Source organism: Atractosteus spatula, chromosome 2 (genome assembly GCF_055471065.1).
Source record: "Atractosteus spatula isolate fAtrSpa1 chromosome 2, fAtrSpa1.hap1, whole genome shotgun sequence".
Classification (NCBI taxonomy): domain Eukaryota; kingdom Metazoa; phylum Chordata; class Actinopteri; order Semionotiformes; family Lepisosteidae; genus Atractosteus; species Atractosteus spatula.
The window spans coordinates 20,200,127-20,221,285 of NC_142707.1; the positions used below are offsets into that span (position 1 = coordinate 20,200,127).

At 37.0% G+C, this 21,159-nt stretch overlaps 1 protein-coding gene across 1 annotated transcript in view; it reads left to right on the forward strand.

The window, feature by feature from the left end:
* cnih3 (cornichon family AMPA receptor auxiliary protein 3) overlaps positions 1-21,159 on the forward strand; it is a 53,194-nt gene that overhangs the window by 97 nt on the left and 31,938 nt on the right. Inside the window, exons 2-3 of the mRNA XM_088935875.1 lie at positions 12,474-12,542; positions 18,104-18,151. Coding sequence (XP_088792001.1) covers positions 12,474-12,542; positions 18,104-18,151 — 117 coding nt within the window. The remainder of the gene's footprint in view (positions 1-12,473; positions 12,543-18,103; positions 18,152-21,159) is intronic.

The following is a 21,159-nucleotide window of genomic DNA, read 5'->3' on the forward strand; positions in this document are numbered from 1 at the left end:
ACTCTTCCTTTATAATCTCACATAAAAAGTCATCATGAAAGAGGAAGAACATAACATGTAGCTATGTGTAAATTCCATGACAGGTTTCTTTAATTTCGCATTTGTGGGTCTTTAATTCTTTGTGGCTGCTGAACGCACCAGTAAAAATGCTGCTTGTTCGTTCATGCTTGCTGTTCTGTACATCGGAACAGGAATCACTTAGAAAATGTAGGAATTTAACAACAATTTTAAATATGATCGCATATAGAAGTATAATGGTACAAAAGCCTTTTATGAATTAACTTGGTTTGAAAACAATCATATATTATTAAAAAGTAATTGTAAATGTGGAACTGTTTTTTTTACAAGTATAAAGACTTTCTTTTTTCTCTTCAGATAATACTGAAATATAGGCACAATATTGATATTGGACATATCTGGAAATTATTATTGACCCTATTAGTCTAATGTCGAATAATGTTTTCATGTGTGACTAGTGATAAAGTAAATTGTATATAATGAGAATTTAAAAACATTGTTCTAATGGAAAGGTGTCATAAAAGTTTAAATGATATTATTGTATTTCAATCACCCTGAAAGTTGTCTATGACTATTTTTGTTTTAATTGCAGACGAACATTCTGCTTTCGTGTTTGATTTAGAATGTTATCTGTTAGAAAAAAGCAAATATTTTCTCTTTTTTAATTTAAAAAAAAGTGGATTCTCTTTAAATGGTATTGATTTTCGTGTTTTTGTAGTTAAGAGCCTTCCGTATATAGATCTTTGCAGCAGTGGTACAGTATTGATATCGATGCACATTTTTAGCAAGATGTTACACAATAAAGCGGTCAGAATTAACGTTATGGTAAGAATAATGAATTCTTCATTCTCAGTCAGTATCAGCACGCTTGGGTATCTCAAGGTTTATTGAGGCAGACTGGGCAATACGTCTTAAGTGATTGTAGTCTCATCAGCTGGGGAAACCTGCGCTCTGAACTCGACCATTTGTCTCCTGCCTTTTTTACGCAAAAGCAAAGCTAGAGCGCACCTACAGTACTATCCCAGTAAAAAAACAAAACCACTCTAATCGACGAAACTATAACACTGAAACGTTCTACGAACAAATAGTGTAAAAATATTACATTATAAATTGTATGAATGAAGACACGGAGTCCTTTATGCTCAGTTTTAGCTGTAATCTACTTTCAAACACATTATATGTACTGTATACCAAGGAAGCCACTAAGACGTATTCCATTCACATTTTATTAATATACTGCTACAGTCAACTGTGTATACTGTATGTGCATGGTAATAGGAAAGATAAAAAACTTTTGCAAAATCCCCTTCAGAGTCAGTCTTACACTGTGGCAGATACTGTACAACTATTAGAAAAGCTACTGTTTATTATGGACTTTCTTACCATAGGTTTTTTGTGATGATTTGCTTTTCTAGTACCTTGTAGGTTTTGATCTGTTTTTTTCTCTTATACAGTATTATACAGTTTGAACAACATCCTAACCCTCACTGAACCTGATTTTAATTCAATTCAATTCAATTCAACTTAATTTGTCATTATACTTATACAGGTGCATAGTATAGTGAAGAGTGTTTCTCATTAGTCACTCAGGTGCAGTATATAAATAGAACAGAAGAAAAAACAATAGACAGTAACACAATAACAATAACAGTGTAATCAAAAACTGTGCAAATATGCAAACAGAGAAAGGTATACATCAGGACAAAACAGTGCAAAAGTAATTCGGGGAACAGTGCAAAAATAATACGGTGATTAATAAATATTACAACTGGTACAGTTGTCAGTACAATTTCGGCTTACATTCAGTTGTCGTGTATGTAGTGGTGTTGGAGTACAGTCATTGTACTGTAGGTACAGGAAGAAGTGAGGAGAGATCATAGTATGATGGGAGGTAGTGGGGGTGTCACCAGCTTGACGGCTCTGGGGAAGAAGCTATTTTGGAGTCTAGTTGTGTGCGACTGGAGCGTCCGGGACAAACAAGTTATGACTGGGGTGAGTGGGGTCAGACATAATTTTGGTGGCTTTTTTCAAACTTCTGGTGTTGTAGATTTCCTGGATGAATGGTAAGGCACTGCCGATGATGTGCTGGGCTGTTTTGACCAACCGCTGCAGTGCCTTGTGGTCAAATGCGGTGCAGTTGCCGTACCAGACTGTGATGCAGCTGGTCAGTATGATCTCCACCGTACATCTGTAGAAGTTGGAGGATCCGTGGATGCAGGCATATTTTCTTCATCCTTCTCAGGAAGTACAGCCACTGTTGTGCTTTCTTGATGAGACTGGAGGTGTTGAGTGCCCATGTAAGGTCCTTAGAGATGTGAACACTGTAATGGAAAGTTACCAAGAAAAAGTGTTTTATCCTAAAAATGTTGTTTACGGACAGAGCTGTGGTGCAGAAGCAGCTGGATACTTAGAACAAAGTGTGATAGCACCCAACTCGTCAAGGGCACGGGATGTTTTAATAATGTTTATCTCGGCTGCTTGAAGAAGGGAGTATGAGAAACTATTTGAATAACTGCTCTTCTTTGCTTAAAGCAAGAACCTATAAGGAATAGAAAATTACGGCTTTGTCTGTCCTTGAAGTGTTGCATCAGCTTAAAAAAGATATAAAACAAGGGCTCTCCCTGTTTGCTTTTGAATCAGCTTTCACTTCTCTGCACAGACGGGTGATGGTTTTTTCCCATATTGCAATATGAATAAAGACCTTTCTGAGGGAATGAGAATACCTCTCCTGGCTCTTCTTTGATAAAATTCCACGACAACACATAGGAATTTGAAGTTATTCACCATCTCCACCGCAGACCCTATGATGTAGATGGGGGAGTGGACTTTTCCTTGTCTCCTGAAGTCAACGATCAGCTCTTTGGGTTTGCTGATGTTGAGACATACGGTAGGTTGTTGGTTCGGCACCAGTCTGCAAGTTGTTTTATCTCCTCCCTGTAGGGAGTCTCATCGTTGTCAGTGATCAGGCCCATGACTGTGGTATCAGCATACTTGATGATGGTGTTTGTGCTGAATGTGGCAGTACAGTCGTGGGTGAACAGGGAGTAAAGCAGTGGGCTGAGCACACAGCCTTAAGGGTGAGTGTGTTGGAGGTGAGGTTGCCAATCCTGACAGTCTGGGGTCTGCTGGTGAGGAAGTCTAGGATCCAGCTACATAGGGTGGTATCTAGACCTAGAGCCCTGAGTTTGGTAGCAAGTTTTATGGGTATGATGGTGTTAAATGCTGAGCTAAAGTGAATGAACAGTATTCTTGTATAGGTGTTCCTTTTATCCACGTAGGTTAGTGTGGTGTGTAAACCTATAGAGATTACATCCTCCGTGGAGCGGTTTGTGCAATATGTGTTTTTGGAATGCTGGCTTTAATGTGTGGAATAAGTAGTTTTTTAAAGCATTTCATTATGATGGAGGTGAGTGCAATAGGGCGATAGTCGTTTAGGCATGTGGGTGCTGATTTTTTTGGTACTGGCACGATGGTGGTTGTCTTGAAGCAGCTAGGCACAGTAGCCTGGGCCAAGGACAGGTTGAAGATGTCAGTACAGACATCAGATATCTGCCAGACACAGGTTCTAAGTACCAGCCCAGGGATACCATCAGGTCCAGCAGCTATTTGTGTGTTAACTCTACTTAGTGATTTCCAGGCATCTAGCTTGGATAGTGTGGGGGGTGGGGTGGCAGTGGAGTCAGTGGTCCAGGTGGCCCAGGTGGCTGGTTCAGGGTTATGAGCTTCAAATCGTGCGTATAAGGTGTTAATCTTGTTTTACAGCACATTAGCATGTAGAGAACAACAAATAACATCCCTTTAAAAAAAAGCCTTTCATTTTTTTGGTCCATATTATAAAATTCTGATTAAATGTTTATAGACCTGGGTTGATGTCTGTTTCTCTAGTCACAATGTTATTGAATGACCTATTGTAGGCAGACTCGCCTTCCTGGAGATGAGAACTGTTGAGTTCACGTCTTTCACTTTTCAGTGAAACAGGTATGGTTCAGTCTCATCCTCAAGAAAGACATTTCACCAGGAGAAGGTCACCTTTTAATGTGCCTACTGATGTAGTTAGCTGAAGTGCTGTAACTACTGAGACATCTTAGCTATAAAATGAAGTAGAAGCTTGAAATTATTTTATTGGTGTCAAATGCAGTTGGTTATGTCTTTCCTTCTGCTTTAGACATTTAAATAGCTCATTGGTTGTTTAATGACTAGGATAACCAGTCAAAACACAGATAATGACCAAAGAGAATAGCTAACATGGCATAAATGTTAAAAATCGGTGGTGTGAAAACATAACAGAACAAGATTCAAGAGCAAGAATGAGGCTTGCAAGAATGATATACTCATGCTGTATTAAAGAAATTAAGATGCATGTCATCTTACCTTACTTATATCACCTTATCTTACTGCGTGTCATCCAAAGAATAAATGTTCTGTGCCTTAAATAATGATTATATTTAAATAATTGTAAGTAAAAGAAAAAAATAATCGAAGGGCTGCACATAAAAATAATACAATCTTATAAATATATAGATGAGGAGTATCTTGGCAGTCTTTCATGATTAATATGGTTATTTGCCAAATCAGTCAACAATTGGTTCTGTCTCTGTCTTTTTTACACATAACCTATACTGTATATAGTTAGTAATCCTAACAGGTAACTGACTGCATGCACTTTTGCAATTAAGAGGAATGTGATTAATCTAATATTTTCACACTGTTACAATCTATATGAATTATCTTTAGTAGTTAGGTCTCTAATTTCCCAGTGCATTTCTGATGCCTATTAGGTTTGCCATGGTAAGGCGGCAAATTAGAAAGTGTTGAATACTTGCCTTATGAATTTTCTGCACTGTTGCCTCCCTGTTGCTATTAATATTAATGATATTAATGATATTAATTTTTTTGCAAAATATTTCAATTGCTTAAAGGCAACAGAAGGATGCCACAGGGGTTCATGAATCCTGAGCTTATAGAAGCATTACACTGGTAGGTTTCTAGCCTAGCAACACCTGATAAATATGAACTGAGGTTCTGTTCTCTAACTGTTAGCACCATATCTCATCATAGATGCCACTGCAACATTACAATAAAGGATGATTCTGTATTTGTTATTACAAAATTCAAATATACTGTATATGATAAACAACATGTTCAGATTCACTTATATTAATAACAAAGTTAAAATGACAAATTTACAGACTATACGCAACAAGATGTGTCAGATGGACTTAAGTTAGTGGCAAGTAATAATATCTGATATGTTAGTATGGCCTCCCCACAGTCACATGCAGTGCTTGATTAAACCTGATGATCGGTATACTGTGTATTGTGAGCAAGTCACAAGTTTAATACCTACAGGGAGCCTATTCTATTTTTTATACTCAGGAGCTAGTGGAAGTTTGGATTTCATGTATAGTCCCGAACTGGCCAATCATTATATCAAAAGTATTTTAAGTTAATTTCTTCTGAAAACGATCGCACTTCTATCCCAGACCTTTGCCACATTATGCAAGGAGATTGGGAAGTACCTAGTACAGTGGAGTGTATAAGTTTAGAAAGTGATATGTTTATCAACATCCATCCATCTACCCATCCAATTTCTAACTGCTTCATCCATTTCAAGGTTGCGGGGGAGCTGGAGCCTATCCCATCAAGCACTGGGGGCAAGGCAGGATACACCCTGGATGGGATGCCATTCCATGGCAGGGCACACAACACACAGACACAAATGCACACACACTCACACCAGGGCCAATTTCCCCAAAAGCCAATTAACCTACCAGTACCAGTATGTCTTTGGACTGTGGGAGGAAACTAGAGTACCTGTTCCACTGCAGATAGTACCCAGATCCATTGGGGCCCATTGCTGAGGCTGAGCTGTTCCACCATGCTGTCCTGTTTAGCCACAGGGCAATAAAAATAAAGATTGACTTGAGAACTGTGTAAAAGAACAGGAATTTGTTTTATATCTGTATTGTGAGAAGTATTTTACCTAAATTCAGTTTCCTTTTCTTAGCTTGGCCCTTTAGACATTCCTGGTCAAAACAAATAGTAGTACTGTGAAAAATAGTGAAGCATATTTCTGTGGCATATGGAACGTTTTCCCTAGCGCTTGTGCAACAGTACATTTAGTGTCTGGATGCAAGTTGCTATAGATTTAATGTATTTCAATTAGATTTTTTAAGAAAAAAAATTATAACTTTCATAAATGAAATTTCAAGGGGCAGGGTACACCCTGAAATAAATCTCTGAAATTACAAGGGGTTATATGTTTAAGAAAATGTTTCAAAATTTTTGGTATTTTCAAATTTTACACAATGTATTTTAGAATGAAATGATTTAGACTGGGGAGTGGGGGGTAATTAAAAGGCCATGTATTCAATACATTTAGAAAGTAGTTCCCAAACTTTGTTTCCATCCATCTCTGTATGTCAGTTTTACTTTTTAAAACACTATGCCAGTAGATGTATAAAACTGTCAGTTCTAGTCATATCATACTAGGCCCTTGATTTTTGCAACACTATTACTTTTATAATCTTCAGATCTATCCGTCAGTATGTCCAGTCTTGTCCAGTGAATAGAATTCTCTGTACTGCAATAAACTCTTTTGATTGACTCACAATGCTTATTAAGCAATAACTTACAGGAACACATCACTTTGATTGTCACTGTAATTACCCACTGTCTGGCATGCAGCAAGAACTTCAGCTGAGATGTCTCAAACTTAGGTGGGAAGAGTTCTATCACATTACTATTATGTTTTTTGGTATACTTCACCATAGTTTGCACTAGAATTATAACTTTTACTCCTCTTAGTAAACCTCTCTTCACTTTTCTGATGTGTCAATATCACATTTTATGGAGACAAACTTTTTTTTAAGGTAAACATTTAATTGATTGACATTTTACTCAAGGAATCTAAGTGAAAACTTCACAGAGGAGTTTAATAAAATATAGAGTTATGTAAAATATATATTTTAAAACACCCTAACGTGCTTTTTACAACATTGGTACACAATATTTAAACCGTTAAATATGAATAAAACTGGTAATAGGTAAAAAGATACTCTTACAGAAGAAAGATAGAAGAAAGTGGTTAGCATTGCTGCCTGTCAGCAGTGGGGGCCCTGGGTTCAGTTCTGGACCCAAGGCGGTAACTGTGTGTAGTTCTTCCCGTGTTCACGTGGGTTTCTTCTGGGTGCTCCGGTTTCCTCCCACAATCCCAAAGGCATACTGGTAGTTTAATTGGGTTCTGGATTTAAATGGAGAAACTGGCCCTGGTGGGAGGGAGTGTGGGCATGTCTGTGTCTGTCTGCCCTGCAGTGGGCTTGAGTCTTGTCCATGGTGTTCTCTGCCTTGCACCCCTTGTCTGCTGAAATAGGTTCCTGCCCCCCCCCACAACCCTCAATTGGATGAAGCAGTTAGAAACTGGATGGATGGATGGATAATGGATATACTGTGTGAAAACTTGGATTCAATATTCTGGAAAAAAATATATATTATATGTCAATTGTTTGTTGTTGTTTTTTAAATATTATTTTTAAATATTATGCAACTGATGTTGCAATGCATTAATACAGGATGCTGTTGCTGTTGGTGGTAAAAAATCAGCAAATTCTGATTCTCTTTTAAAGAAAGCTAGAGCAAATTTGCTTCCAGTGGAAATCATATCATACTAGGCCCTTGATTTTTGCAACACTATTCAGAAATGATTTACTTTTATTGTCCAAGGCTACTATAAACAGAATTATTATACATTCCCTAGAGGCAAACCATAATTCAATGACTCTTCATTCCTCTAAGCACTGGTGAGTAAAAATGGAATAGGTTCAAGGCACTACTTTTTTTTTTTTGAATGGGCAGTTTGTCACTACTGTACCTAGGTACTAAACAGGGAAAACTGAAGAAAGAGATAAAGGTAAGTAATGGCTTACAAAACAGGACAAACAACTAAGAAACTGTTTTATTAGCAGCAGGAGGAAAAAGGTGAAAATAAAGCAATAATATATTCTTGATCTTATCCATCCATTTTCTGTCTGCTTCTTCCAATACAAGATTGCAGGGGGAGGCCAAGCCTATCCCAGCAAGCAGCAGACACAAGGCAGGGTACACCCTGGATGGGATGTCAGTCACAGGGCAGACACACTCACACCAGGGCCAGTTTTCCCAGAAGCCCTTCAACATACTGTACCAATATGTTTGTGGACTGTGGGAGGAAACTACAACACCCAGAGAAAACCCACATGAACCCAGAGAGAACATGCAACTCCACACAGATAGCATCCCAGGTGCAGGATTGAACTCAGGCCCCTAGCTCTACAAGGCAGCAATGCTTACCACTGCACCACTTTGCTGTTCATTTGGTCTTATAATAAAAGAAATTTAAAGTACCTACAGTATAGTATTATAGTATTGACGTATACTGCAATGTACTTAGTTAATATAATTGCTTTCAAGAGGATAGAAGCTAAAAAAAACAGAATATTCATGAACCGAGGCACAAGCTGACAACTGCTAAACAGACTATATAATGTTTCCTGTTTCTTGAAGAAAGTTGTCACCCGTGGGAGACAACATCTTGAAAGGAACAGATGGAAAGACGTGTGCGATCTAGACAAAATAAGTACAAGATATTGTGCCCACAAGCTCACCATAGCCAGGTGCTGTTTAGAAAGCTGTTCAGAAGCTCAAGCTTTTCTCACCATTGTTGTGAGAACTCATGATGCACAAAACATACATCCTCCTCACTCCATGGGGAGAGTTGTACAGAAATTCCACAAATCTACAAAGGGCATGTACAGTAAATGGGACACAATGCCATTTACTGCACACCAGGAATATTACACATACAGTATCTGTAGTTCTCAGCAATAACGTTTTTTTACAAGGCAGTATATGCGCTGTTCTGATCTGACTTGCTCCCCCTCTGTACTAGAACCAAGACTGAAGACTGCTCATGCTCAAGGCATGGTTGTTGTGTGTTGGTTTCATCAGTATGCAGGTCAAATAAAGGTGGAAATGTGCCTGCAAACAATTGAATGTGTGTCTTTTACTCTGCTGCTGAAAGGGGTTTGAAAAGTGCACCGGACAACCTTGTTAGCAAGAGAACTTATACCTGTGTGTTTTCTGCAGTTGTATTTGAACCCTAACAATTTCTACCTGCAATTCAAATGTGACTCTAGTGACCAGAAAAGAGCATGTTTCAATGAAATATGGATGAAGCACAACCCCTTCCGATCAAACAGAGGAAAAAACATGGTTGCATTTGTCTTTCCTGCTTTTGAGTATAACTAAAAGGTCTGTGCCTGGGAGGATCCTGGCAGAAATAAAAGCTTTTGATAAAAAGCTAAAAACATGCCTAGTCATTTTGCTGTATGATCAGTGACCAACAGCTTATGTCTCTCCCACACAAGATTTACAAGAACCAGTCCTTGTACTGTATGTCCATTCTTCTTCATTGTCTTTCTCAATAAGCTAGAATCTATTTCTACATATAACATTATGATAATTACTGTAGTTGATTGGAGTTGTTTTAGTTATCTCATTCATTGCATGTACATGCTACGGCAGAAGTTTTGTGGGATATGAATATGTTACGTTCCAGCAAGGTCAGCAGGTGAACTGGGAGGAATGTTCAAAGGTTTCCTCTAGAGCAGAATTTACTTTTAATTTGCTGAAAGCCTTTGTAAGATTACATAATCAGCAATCAAGATAAACCTAAAATAGGTATGAAAATGAAAAAATAAAATTGTTTTCCCAAAAGCTAAATCGAGCAAAATTAGCAGTGGAGCTGTCCTGATATGATGTACTGTAACACAATTGTTTTGTTGTATTATAGAAACAGTGGCAGATGTATTGAAAATCTTGTGAACACCTTATTATATTGGGTTTGAAATATTGTTCTCCTTGTTAGAACCTCAATTTCTTTTGTTTCATGTTACTGAATTTCATTTCACATACTGAACATATTGGGGGAATATTTAAACAGGTTTATGGGTATCAGAATTGGCTTACAGGCCAAAAATTCATTTTCTATTTTTAGCAAATATTAGCAAATTCCCAGGGATCGTTTAAAAAATGACTGCACAAGATGCTTGAATTTATAAACTAAAAACTGAATAAACAAGATAGGTCAAATTTTGCCAGTTCATATATAGCCTTATTATTTATCATATATAAATGTGAGTTTGCCTACTTATATGTATGTGTGGCATATTTTTGTTAGCATCTTTGCCTCAGCCTTTTAATTTCACATATCCTTCTTATTCTATTTATTTTAAATAGAAAGTTGTGCACAGCTTTCTGAGGGTCTTCTGGTTTTAATTTAATTTTAGGTATTTTATTTATTAGGTTACATTCTAGAGTTGTTTTTTCCATCAAAAGATACAAAAAAGGGGAGAGTGTCGTTTACATATAGTAAATTACATTTTTTTCAGTATGCTGGTCAGAGATATTCCAGTTTTGTGATTTTGTGAGTGACAACAATTGTCATTGTTTCTGTGCTCTGTAGTGATAAACACAGATGTTTGCCTGCTGGAGCTTCTCATCCATGAAGAATTGAAGTATTTCATTCCCATGAGTGTGATTTCAGAGAGTTTATAATGCAATGTATAGGTTTGGGGAAAAAGTGGAAGGAAATAAAATGAGCTTTCATTTGGATTTACTTGTATCAAATGGTTAAATTTAATGGTTAAATAATGATTAAATTTAATATTCAAAACAGTAATCTATAGATGTATTGAATTATGTAATTTTGTAGTTGAGCCTCGTGTCTTTGTGAAATGCTGGCAATTAATACTTAAGTGAAAAATTTCAATAATCCTTCCCTTGACATTAATGAGAAAAATGTGACATAAGAGATACAAAAAGAGATTTTAATTTAGAATTTGCATGAGATATACAGTAGTTAAATTATTTGGATAGAACTCTTGTATTTGCTATGCTGGAAAAACATGTCCAAAATGTGCTTTTTAAAAGCTTGTTAAGTAATTTGGTTCATTAGCACTGCTTTTCCACCTTTTTAATTCTGTTCTAAAGCATTTCTGTTTTCACTGAGCTACATTTTTTTAAATTAGAAAGACCAGTTAAGTTTTTGTAATCCTCTCAATTTGAATTTGAGAATTATGTGTGTGCAGTTATGTGTTTCCTAATCAAAACTAAGGGTCCTAAGATGAATGAAAAGAATTTGCATACATTACTTCTCCATCGTGCTGAGTTCCCCAAAGGTGTCTCTATTGCTTTCTGTTTTCTTTGATATTGTCGCATTTGATTGAACTTGAAATCACAAGCAAGTCAAGTGCGCTTTCATAATCAGATACCTTTGGGCCTTAGAACATGAGCAAGGATACAAATTAGAGGAGACCATTTGGCCCATCTTGCTTGTTTGGTTGCTTGTGCATTGTTGATTTGAGTAACCCATTCAGTCATTTCTCGATGGAAGCCAGGATACTAGATTCAACAATGTGTAGTTTGTTCTTGGCTTCCACAACCCCATATGTAAAGAAGTGCATCCAGTTCTTGAATGTTTTCATTGTCCTTTGTTCAGGGATAAAGAGATTCAGTCCTCTTAACGTGTCTGTGTAAGGCATTCTTTGAAGACCGGAAATTATGTTTGCTGACCTTCTCTCAACTGATTCCAAAGCAGCAATGTCTATTTCAAAATGTGGAGACCCCAATGTTTCACAACCAGTCACCAATCTTGGTGGTTTTCTAATTCCTGTCTCAATCAGTAACTTAATAAGCACCTAATACAATTTGCAGGTTCGGAGGAAATTGTACTTTCCAGCTGAGATCCACTGCATATCCACGCAGTTCCAGCTCTGCTTTGTAAGATTATGATCTCTACCATTGACGTGTACAACTAAATCTGACAAAAGCTCTGAAAACATGGCCCAAGCTACTCTGTGTGTTCAAGGAGATAACAGTTCTTAAATTTCTTTTTTAAATTTGAATTTTTAATTTTAATCTTCACTGCCTTAAAGTGTCAATACAACACAAAGATAAGAAAAATGTACTATTTTAATGGATGGTTTGAGCTCTCCTGTTTAGGCACTGAGCTGTATTTATCAGGATAGATTCAAAATTACTAGCTTACCATGTCCCTTGGTCATGCAAGGGGAATGATTTTAAAGACATTATTTTTTTGGTCATTCTAATTACATTCTAATTATATTTGAAGGTTTGATATTGTTTTTTGCAGTATTCACTATCAATATACAGTATATTGCACATACACATTCACTCATACACACATATACTATATGTATGCTTATGGATTGTGCATCCTGATTATATTCTGCTCTGAGGAAGCTGTGTGTTAAAAACGTATTTTTAGTAAATTCCGGGATAAATTTATTACCACTGCTAAATGATCCAAAATAATTCAAATTTTCTTAAAATGAAGAAACAGCACATGCAACCTTTGGCATGTCCAACTATCATGATATCTTTCCATTTTCTTTCAGATAACTGCCTTTGATGAGCTCCAAACAGACTTCAAGAACCCAATCGATCAGAGCAATCCCCTTCATGCGGTTTGTAAATTCAAGTATTAGTGCTGTTGCTTTGTTGTGCATCAGGGATATATGCAGCAAATATGATTGTGGTTCAGGGAACTCTTTGATCTGTTTATGGAAATGTCAGTTGCCAGGTGTAATTCCCTAACGTGTCAATATACTGTACCTCCAATGATATGCAGTACAGTACAAGTGAACAACACATAAATATTTCAGGCTAGCTTAAAAGTTGTAGTGTCATGATTAAGTCCTGACATTAAAATGTAGTCATTAATAATGGAGATGCCAGATGTCTGATTCATTTTACTGAAAAGCATTGGTAGACTGGCTTAATTACTTTATGGCTAAAAGGATGCAATGTCCTTTCATTAAAAAAGTGTGAAGGGATAATTATACCCTCAGTCATTGTATTGTGAATTTCGTCCCTCGGTGTAATTGTGTTTCTCCATTACTGAGATGCTCTGTTAGTGCCACCACTAAAACAAACATGGAGAATTTTGAAGACCCTGATGACCTTACCTTGTTCTTTCCTGACTAATCTAGGTAGTGTCCAATTAATTCACTGTTTCCCTGCATTACTGCTCATATGAGAGAGAGAGGTAAAGACAATTGTTGACACCCCATCCCACCACCTTCAACTAAATGCATTTCCTTTCCACCTATTTAACCTAATTAGCTGATACTGTCCATAGTCTGTTCACAGGAAGCCAGAGTTCATACTGGGAGTTCTCTACAGGGATGCAGAGATGCCGGCTATAAACACATTTAGCATAGCACTTCTCTTGCCCATTGGATTCAACTCTATAAGTGCTTTTTTCCAACTGGTTATATTTTGTAAAACATATGTTTATGCATTACTTCATGAACCTCGTTTAAATAGTTTTTTTTTTAGTTTAAGATTCTATTTTACTTCCTATACACCTCCTAGGATATTTTTAGATGGCACATTTTTACAGCCTTAGAGGCCTTGATCAAACCAAGAGTTACAGTATATATATGGCTATAGGCTCTCTTTGTTCTTTGTAATAATCATAGCAGTTGGCACTTCTGCATAGATGTTCAGCGAGCAAGCTATTTTAGGATAAGAATATCCTTCAGCAAGTAACATCTCATACACAAATTAAACACAGATGGATTAAATGATAAACATACAAAATGAGGCTTGAAAGATGTGTCAGTATGGTGCAGACATTTACAAATCCAGAGTACTGAACTCATGATTCAGATGTTATTCAGTATAAATGATTAAGATAAGACAGTAATTGTTAAATTGTGTCACTTAAGATTTTTTACAGATTTATATTGGTGAAACCAGGAAAAAATTAACCTAGACTGACCTTTATTGGGAAAATCATATAGTCCAGACAGTATAACCTAAGAGTCCATATTTTGGGTTTTAATTTAAAAAATGTTTGTCTGTTTTTAATATTCATAACAAATTATTTGTTTTGGTATTTTAAATAGAATCACATAATTTATTTTGAAAGCACAGTTGTTTTGCATTTGTATTGTTTTCCATTCTACTGTATCTCCATTTTATATCTGAAAAATACCATCAGAGAGTAGAGTAGAGCTATTACTAACACTACATTATTTAATTAAACTGAGATAGAAAACCATGTCATATCGATCACATTAATAAAAAATGACATTTGCTTATAACTTCTTCATTTACAAATTATTCACTATCACTTTCCTAGCCAAGGGCCCTGTTCTATGCAAGGAAATATATGGTTATCGCTAGTCATATTGTTGCCAAGTTACTCAAATACAATTGCTCTGTAAAATAAATAATGGTTGACTAAGTGAACTAATTTCAAGTCCATTACATATGTTTCAAAAACCAATTCAAAGCATATTTAATGATGCATTTCATATTCAATGATGCATTTAATTTCTGCTTACTGCACTTATCACAAGCTTCATCACACTGAAACATGGGTCACAGTGTCTTGCAGTCACTTCTGAGAAGAATATTGCTGAAACTTTCTGTATTTCTGGAAATAGTAAAAACCATTGACATAGCCATGATCCTGTGAACATCAAGTAAATTGGATGAACTGTTGAAATCGTTTGAGGTGATTGCACGACTTTATAACCATCTTGTATCCACAGTAGTACCCATTTTAAAATTGACTTTCACACAATGATTGGCATAAGGACTAACTTGTTCTTCCTGCTTTATTCTGCATTCACTTTGTTTCTAATTTCATCTAACAGGAGACGTGCATTCTGTACTGCCACATTCTTCATCTTCCATCCACATCCTTAAAAATGATTTCAAATAAGGGAAATATACTTCAAGAGAGAGAAAAGAAGCTTGTTTTCTTCAAAATAAGACTGAAAACTTTTTAGAAACTGAAATCTGTCTTCAATCTGCACCACGAAGGCTAAGGCAAATGTAGGCAGCGAAGGGTTGTCATGTGTGAGGAACAGAGTGTCTTCTGGAGCTGCCTTTGGTTTAATTCAGTCCTCTTAGAAAAGTGCTTTTCTCAGTCTACAATTAAGTGTAATTAAATCTGTCTGCTTAACAATTAGAAAATGGTAAGAGAGAAACAGGGTCCTGTGTTTATAATTAACCTATGAGTCTGAATTCCCATGTGTGGTTCAGACTTTGAAAATTCAAGCTAGCCCATTTAAATAAGCATAGTATTTTTTTCTACCCTCAGTTTGTTTTTTTTAATTAACTTTGATATACTACCTGTCAAGCATATCTCTTGCAATCTAACATTTCAAAGGAAAATTAGTCTAATTACATGGCATTAATCAGTCTTGAATGCCTGTGCAGAATCAGCTGGTTATCTTGGGTTCTACAACTTCATACTGCCTCATTCAAACATAGAAATAGAAAATGTAAAACATATAAGTTGATGAAATATGGGTTAGTCAAACATTTCTACTTAAAACTTGAACATTGCAAGGGTCTAGTTACACAGTACATTTGGAATAACCATATTTCTGGCCACATCTGTTTTATTTGATATTAAGAATGAGCACCTGTACAGTAGCTGAGCTTCGTTGACATACAGTACAGGACTTGGCAGTCACTCACAGCCATTTATCTCTTGACATGCTACAAGCCCCACAGTGCATGATAGGGCAACTGATGGAGACTGAAGCAGCGGGCACATCTCTTACTGATGTCAAGTTCAAGCCTGCATGCCCCCTGGCCACCTAACACACCCACATCTTGGCAGCAGTCTGTCAATGGAGACCTGCCACTTCCAAATCCTAGTCACAGCTGGTTAGTGACATGACATGGTTGGGACTAATGATGTTGGGCTATAGTGCTCAATCTAATGCCTTTGCTGGTTGAGCCACTCTGTTGCCCAGGTAAAGGTGTTGTGTCTAAGTAATTAAGCTCAGTTGAAGTAAGAACTCAAAGTGTTGTAGTTCTCCTCTCAACAGCCAAAGGTGCCTGTTCTCTTTCTCAGGTATTCATGACTCATGTATTTTCTTGATGGACTGTCTGTTAAGAATATAAATCATATAGTTTTTGCATTCCAATGATTTTGCATTAGTGTTTTATGTTTTCGACATTCATATTGTGAGAGGTTTTCAAAAGCTGTATACTGAAAGGCATTAGGGTGACATAGGAACAAGTAATAGGTTTATTCCATGCTAAAAAAAGAAGAAAGAAAACACAACGTTTTCAGGGTGACATAGTGGCACAGTGGGCCCTGAGTTGAATTCCAGACCTGGGGTGCTATCTGTGTGGAGTTTGGAAGCTAATAATAATAATAATAATTGCTTACACTTATATAGCGCTTTTCTGGACACTCCAATCAAAGCGCTTTACAGGTAATGGGGACTCCCCTCCACCACCACCAATGTGCAGCATCCACCTGGATGATGCGACGGCAGCCATAGTGCGCCAGAACGCTCACCACACATCAGCTATCAGAGGGGAGGAGAGCAGAGTGATGAAGCCAATTCATAGAGGGGGATTATTAGGAGGCCATGATTGGTAAGGGCCAATGGGAAATTTGGCCAGGACGTGGGGTTACACCCCTACTCTTTTCGAGAAACACCCTGGGATTTTTGATGACCACAGAGAGTCAGGACCTCGGTTTTACATCTCATCTGAGGGACGATGCCTGTTTACAGTATAGTGTCCCCATCACTATACTGGGGCATTAGGACCCACATGGACCGCAGGGTGAGCGCCCCCTGCTAGCCCCACTAACACCTCTTCCAGCAGCAACCTTAGTTTTTCCCAGGAGATCTCCCATCCAGGTACTGACCTGGCTCACACCTTCTTAGCTTCAGTGGGTTGCCATTTGTGAGTTGCAGAGTGATATAGCTGCTGATGACACATGGAAGTTCTCCACGTGTGTGAGTGAGTTTCCTCCATGTTCTCTGGTTTCCTCTCACAGTCTAAAAACATACTGATAGGTTAATTGTCTGTGTTTGCGTCTGTCTGCCCTGCAATGGACTGGTGTCCCATTCAGGGTGTACCCTGCCTTGTACCCATTGCTTGCCATTGCTGACCCCTCTGCATTTCTGAATTAGAAAAAGCGGATAGAAAACGGATGGATGAAAAACATTACAAATGTAACACATGCTATTTTTTCAAATACACGTTACTGCCTTTTAAATGCCTTTCAGTATATTATGGATGAGGTTCTGATTGTTTGGTTATTAAAACTCTCATGGCCACATTAGTAAGAGTAGTGTGGTAAAACCCCAGTGTCCTGATTAAATTCCTCTTAGGCTTGCACAATGGTATCTACCTAAATCTTCCTTTTTATTCAGTTTGTTGAAGCAAACGTCTAACTTCTCTGTCTGATTTAGTGTTAGGTGGGAGTGCTGGTGTAAGATGTGTATTACTCATCATCCAGGCAGGTGCTGCTCTTTGGTGAATGAGTGAGTCATGAAGCACAGCATACTCTGGGGGAAAAAAAAGTTTTATATAAATGCCAGGAATTGTTCTTCATTTCATTGTTATTATATTAATACTGTAAGAGTGCAATATTTATCAAGGTGGTATGACAAACCACAACTCTGTTGTTACTAAAACAATACTTCTTGTAGTATACAAGTTCACATCATTCACATGTTTTTATTCTGTTCAAGAAAAGTAGTTTTGTCCTACGGTCACTATTAACTATATTATTTTTTTCTGTGGAATCCAGGCTAAGAATAACCTGGCCTGGATTTGTTTCTAAAATAAAAAGCAGTTAACACAGCTGGAAACAAGTACTGTAAATGAACAGTAGGAAATAATTATCACTTTTGTCAAATCATATCTGATCAGTGTTTTATGATTTATGCCAGTGAAAAGGTAATTTTTATACTACACTTCTGAAAAGGCAACGAACACTGGCATTTCTATTTAGTGCTGAGGATGGAACATTTAAAACTACAGCAGTTATGACTTTGGTAAAATGCCATGCTCATTCCTTAAGGTTCAATACTCATATCTAGCATCTTTTCCTAATTGCTATGTCAATTATAGCTCTGCATGAAAAGCGTGGGAACAGATGTCTGCTTTGTGGTGATATTTTTCTGAGCTGTTTTTTCTCACCCATGTTGAGTCTTAAGGGATTTAACAAATTATCTTCCCTCCGTTTCCACAGCGCGAAAGGCTCAGAAACATTGAGAGGATATGCTTCCTTCTGAGAAAGGTAATCATGCTTTCCTTTCTTAACATTGCATTAAGTTTGCAAACAAGCGTAAGTCATTTTCGCATTACAATCACATTTCAACACTTCTAATTTTAAAACAACTTTTGTTTTCTGTAGTGTGTAGTTTTTACAAGTGAGATGACAGTGTTTGTAAACCTGTATATTGTAAAGTATGGTTGTCCCCTTTTGCAATTTTTTTTGTTGTTCTGAATCATTCAGCTCCTTTAATTACCTGTATATGTCCTTATAAAATATAAATGGCTTTAAAGTACTGTTTTGTAATGCACCCACATTAAAAATCATTATATGATTGTCCATAAATGTATGGGATTATTTTTCATGGGGCTAAAATTGTTTCTTTAAATGTTTTTGTAAAATTTTCAATTATAGTTTTCTTTTAAAGAATATGTGTTTTTGTGTGTGTGTTTTTGTTTTGCTGTTTACTAAAATCATCACCACTCTATAAAATTGTTGTTTCTAAGCAATGACTGCAATGAAGGGTTCTTCTTATTATGGAATTCTTTTGGTCAAGTGTAAGAAACATCTCATCATGATAGTATTCACAAGGGAGAGATGAAAGGATACCAGGTATCCTTTGTGAAGGACAGAGTGTGTCATTTGTGCAAAGTGACCTGTTATGGAACACAGATCTGAATATTCATAGCAGTGACATGCACAGATCCCACCTATCAAGGGAAAGGCAAGAAAAGGAACTGGCCATATGGTTTTATTGGGATTGTTGGTATCAGGTGACATTTAAATTCCTATGGCAGCTGTTTCCTTTGCTTCTGAAAGTGCAGGGGTGGTGGTGGATTTGGACTGGGGATTAAAGTCACAGTTTTCAAACTGCATAGTTTAAAATGGAAAACATCTGCTCGGCATCACTGCCTTCCCCACACAGGTAAACAGTGTAGAAAACTGCAGTTGCACTAGAACATTCAATCATTAAATGTTAATAAAATCAAAAGTATATTTCAGGCTTTAAACCCTTTTGCCTGCCATTCGAAAGCATTAAAGCTTATTGCATCTCATGCGTTAAAAACATGCAAATGTCTTGTACTTTCAATAAAACACTATAGTCTTGATTTTTCAATGAGCTAACATATACTGTATAGTGAAAGAAGTCACAGTCTTAGTCTTTACTTTTCTCTCTTCAGGTGGCTCAGGATAGAAAAGCTCAGGCTATTTCGTTTGCCACAAGTTTTCGATCATGTGATCTGGTACCTGTGGTTTTACTGTCCTACCTTTCTCTATACAGTCATTGGTCCCCAGGGCTCAAGGTTCTCATTCTATATTTAGACGAACTCATTGCCAGGGGCTCATCAGACATCCTGTTCCGTATCATTGTTTGGGGACTCCACTGTGTCCCATGGGAGTGATTTCTGTGACTTTCTTTCTGAAAGGCTCTTTTTGCAGTCTTCAGGAGTCTGGGGATAAATGATATGACTAATCTCAAAGGGCGGCGATTACAGTGAAACCCTAACATGGGAAGGAAGAGGGCAGTTTCTGACCTTTTTTGTTTGAAAGGATAGCACTCATGTTGTCATCTGCTCACAGGTCTTTGGCCTGTGGGCTGCATGCTCCCCTTGGAGATGTAAAATGTATACCCAACGGTATTCCCACAATTTGAAAGAAATATCTGCTTTACTAGTGCTCGAGAGAATTTCAAAATGGCTCATCCAATGGCTCATGCTTCTGATTTTGCAATTTCCTGCTAATTGGCCTTTGATGCTGTATTGTATCAGTGACCCTCCACACATTTTAGGAAGCATCGCTGATTTAGAGTAAGTCGTGAGAATATTGCTCGCAGGTACAGTACATCATCTCGATTTCGATAAAAAACGACAGTAAGCTTATATATGGGATTTTAAATAAATCTAGAATTGTTGGTGAAAATTCTCACAGCCATCATATGAATAGAGACTTTTGAAAGAGCCATCTGTTCTGCTTTAAAATGTGCGACTTATTGTTTATACTCTAAAACTTACATTAAGCGCTCACCACAAAAATCACAGCATCAGTCTGGTGGCTTTTTAATCTATGCGCACACAGAAAATGTTGGATTATCATAAGCAATGATAAGCAAATCTCAGAGGCAGCCCTTTTAATGAGTGAAGACATATGAATTTCTGGTTTGAAAAGAAAAGCACATAACAGCATCATCAAAAACCAATATAACTAAGCACTGATAAGAAATTCTGGCATTACCTCAGCATGATTATTATCCTTGAAGTTGGAAGTGCCTAGCATTTTCACCAGTTAAGTAATCACAGATTATGTAAAATTAGAACCTTTTAAACCTAAACAGAAGCTTTTGAGCTTTTTTTTTCTTCTAAACTCAGTGGCAATTGACAGTTCCTACAATGCAGTTCTAATGAATATTAATCATTGGCTATTCAATGTCTTTTTTTTACTCTTTAAAATCCTGGAGAGATATATTGAACATGCACTAATTTCTTTAAAGCCCTACCACTATTAAATTACAATGACAAGTTCTTAAAACTTTACAGTCAGATTTGACAAAGCTTTGAATGTTTACTTATTATTAACATGAATACAATTTCCAATGTAAAACAGTAACAGAGAAAATGCACCTTGGAATACAGTAAATTCATTCATCACAGAGCCACGCTATATCTTCAGTCATTATTTTATATGCTTATTATTAAAATCAGTAAAAGTATACCTTAAACTGTTTTTTTGATTGCTGTGATATGGGAGCTGAAAAGACAGATACATTTTAATAATTTTAAAGCAATGAGCTACACAGTAAGCTAAGTGCAAGATGCATTATGTTTGACCAGCATAAGCTAATGTAATAATAATAATAATAATTGCTTACACTTATATCGCGCTTTTCTGGACACTCCACTCAAAGCGCTTTACAGGTAATGGGGACTCCCCTCCCCCACCATCAATATGCAGCATCCACCTGGATGATGCGACAGCAGCCATAGTGCGCCAGAACGCTCACCACACATCAGCTATCAGTGGGGAGGAGAACAGAG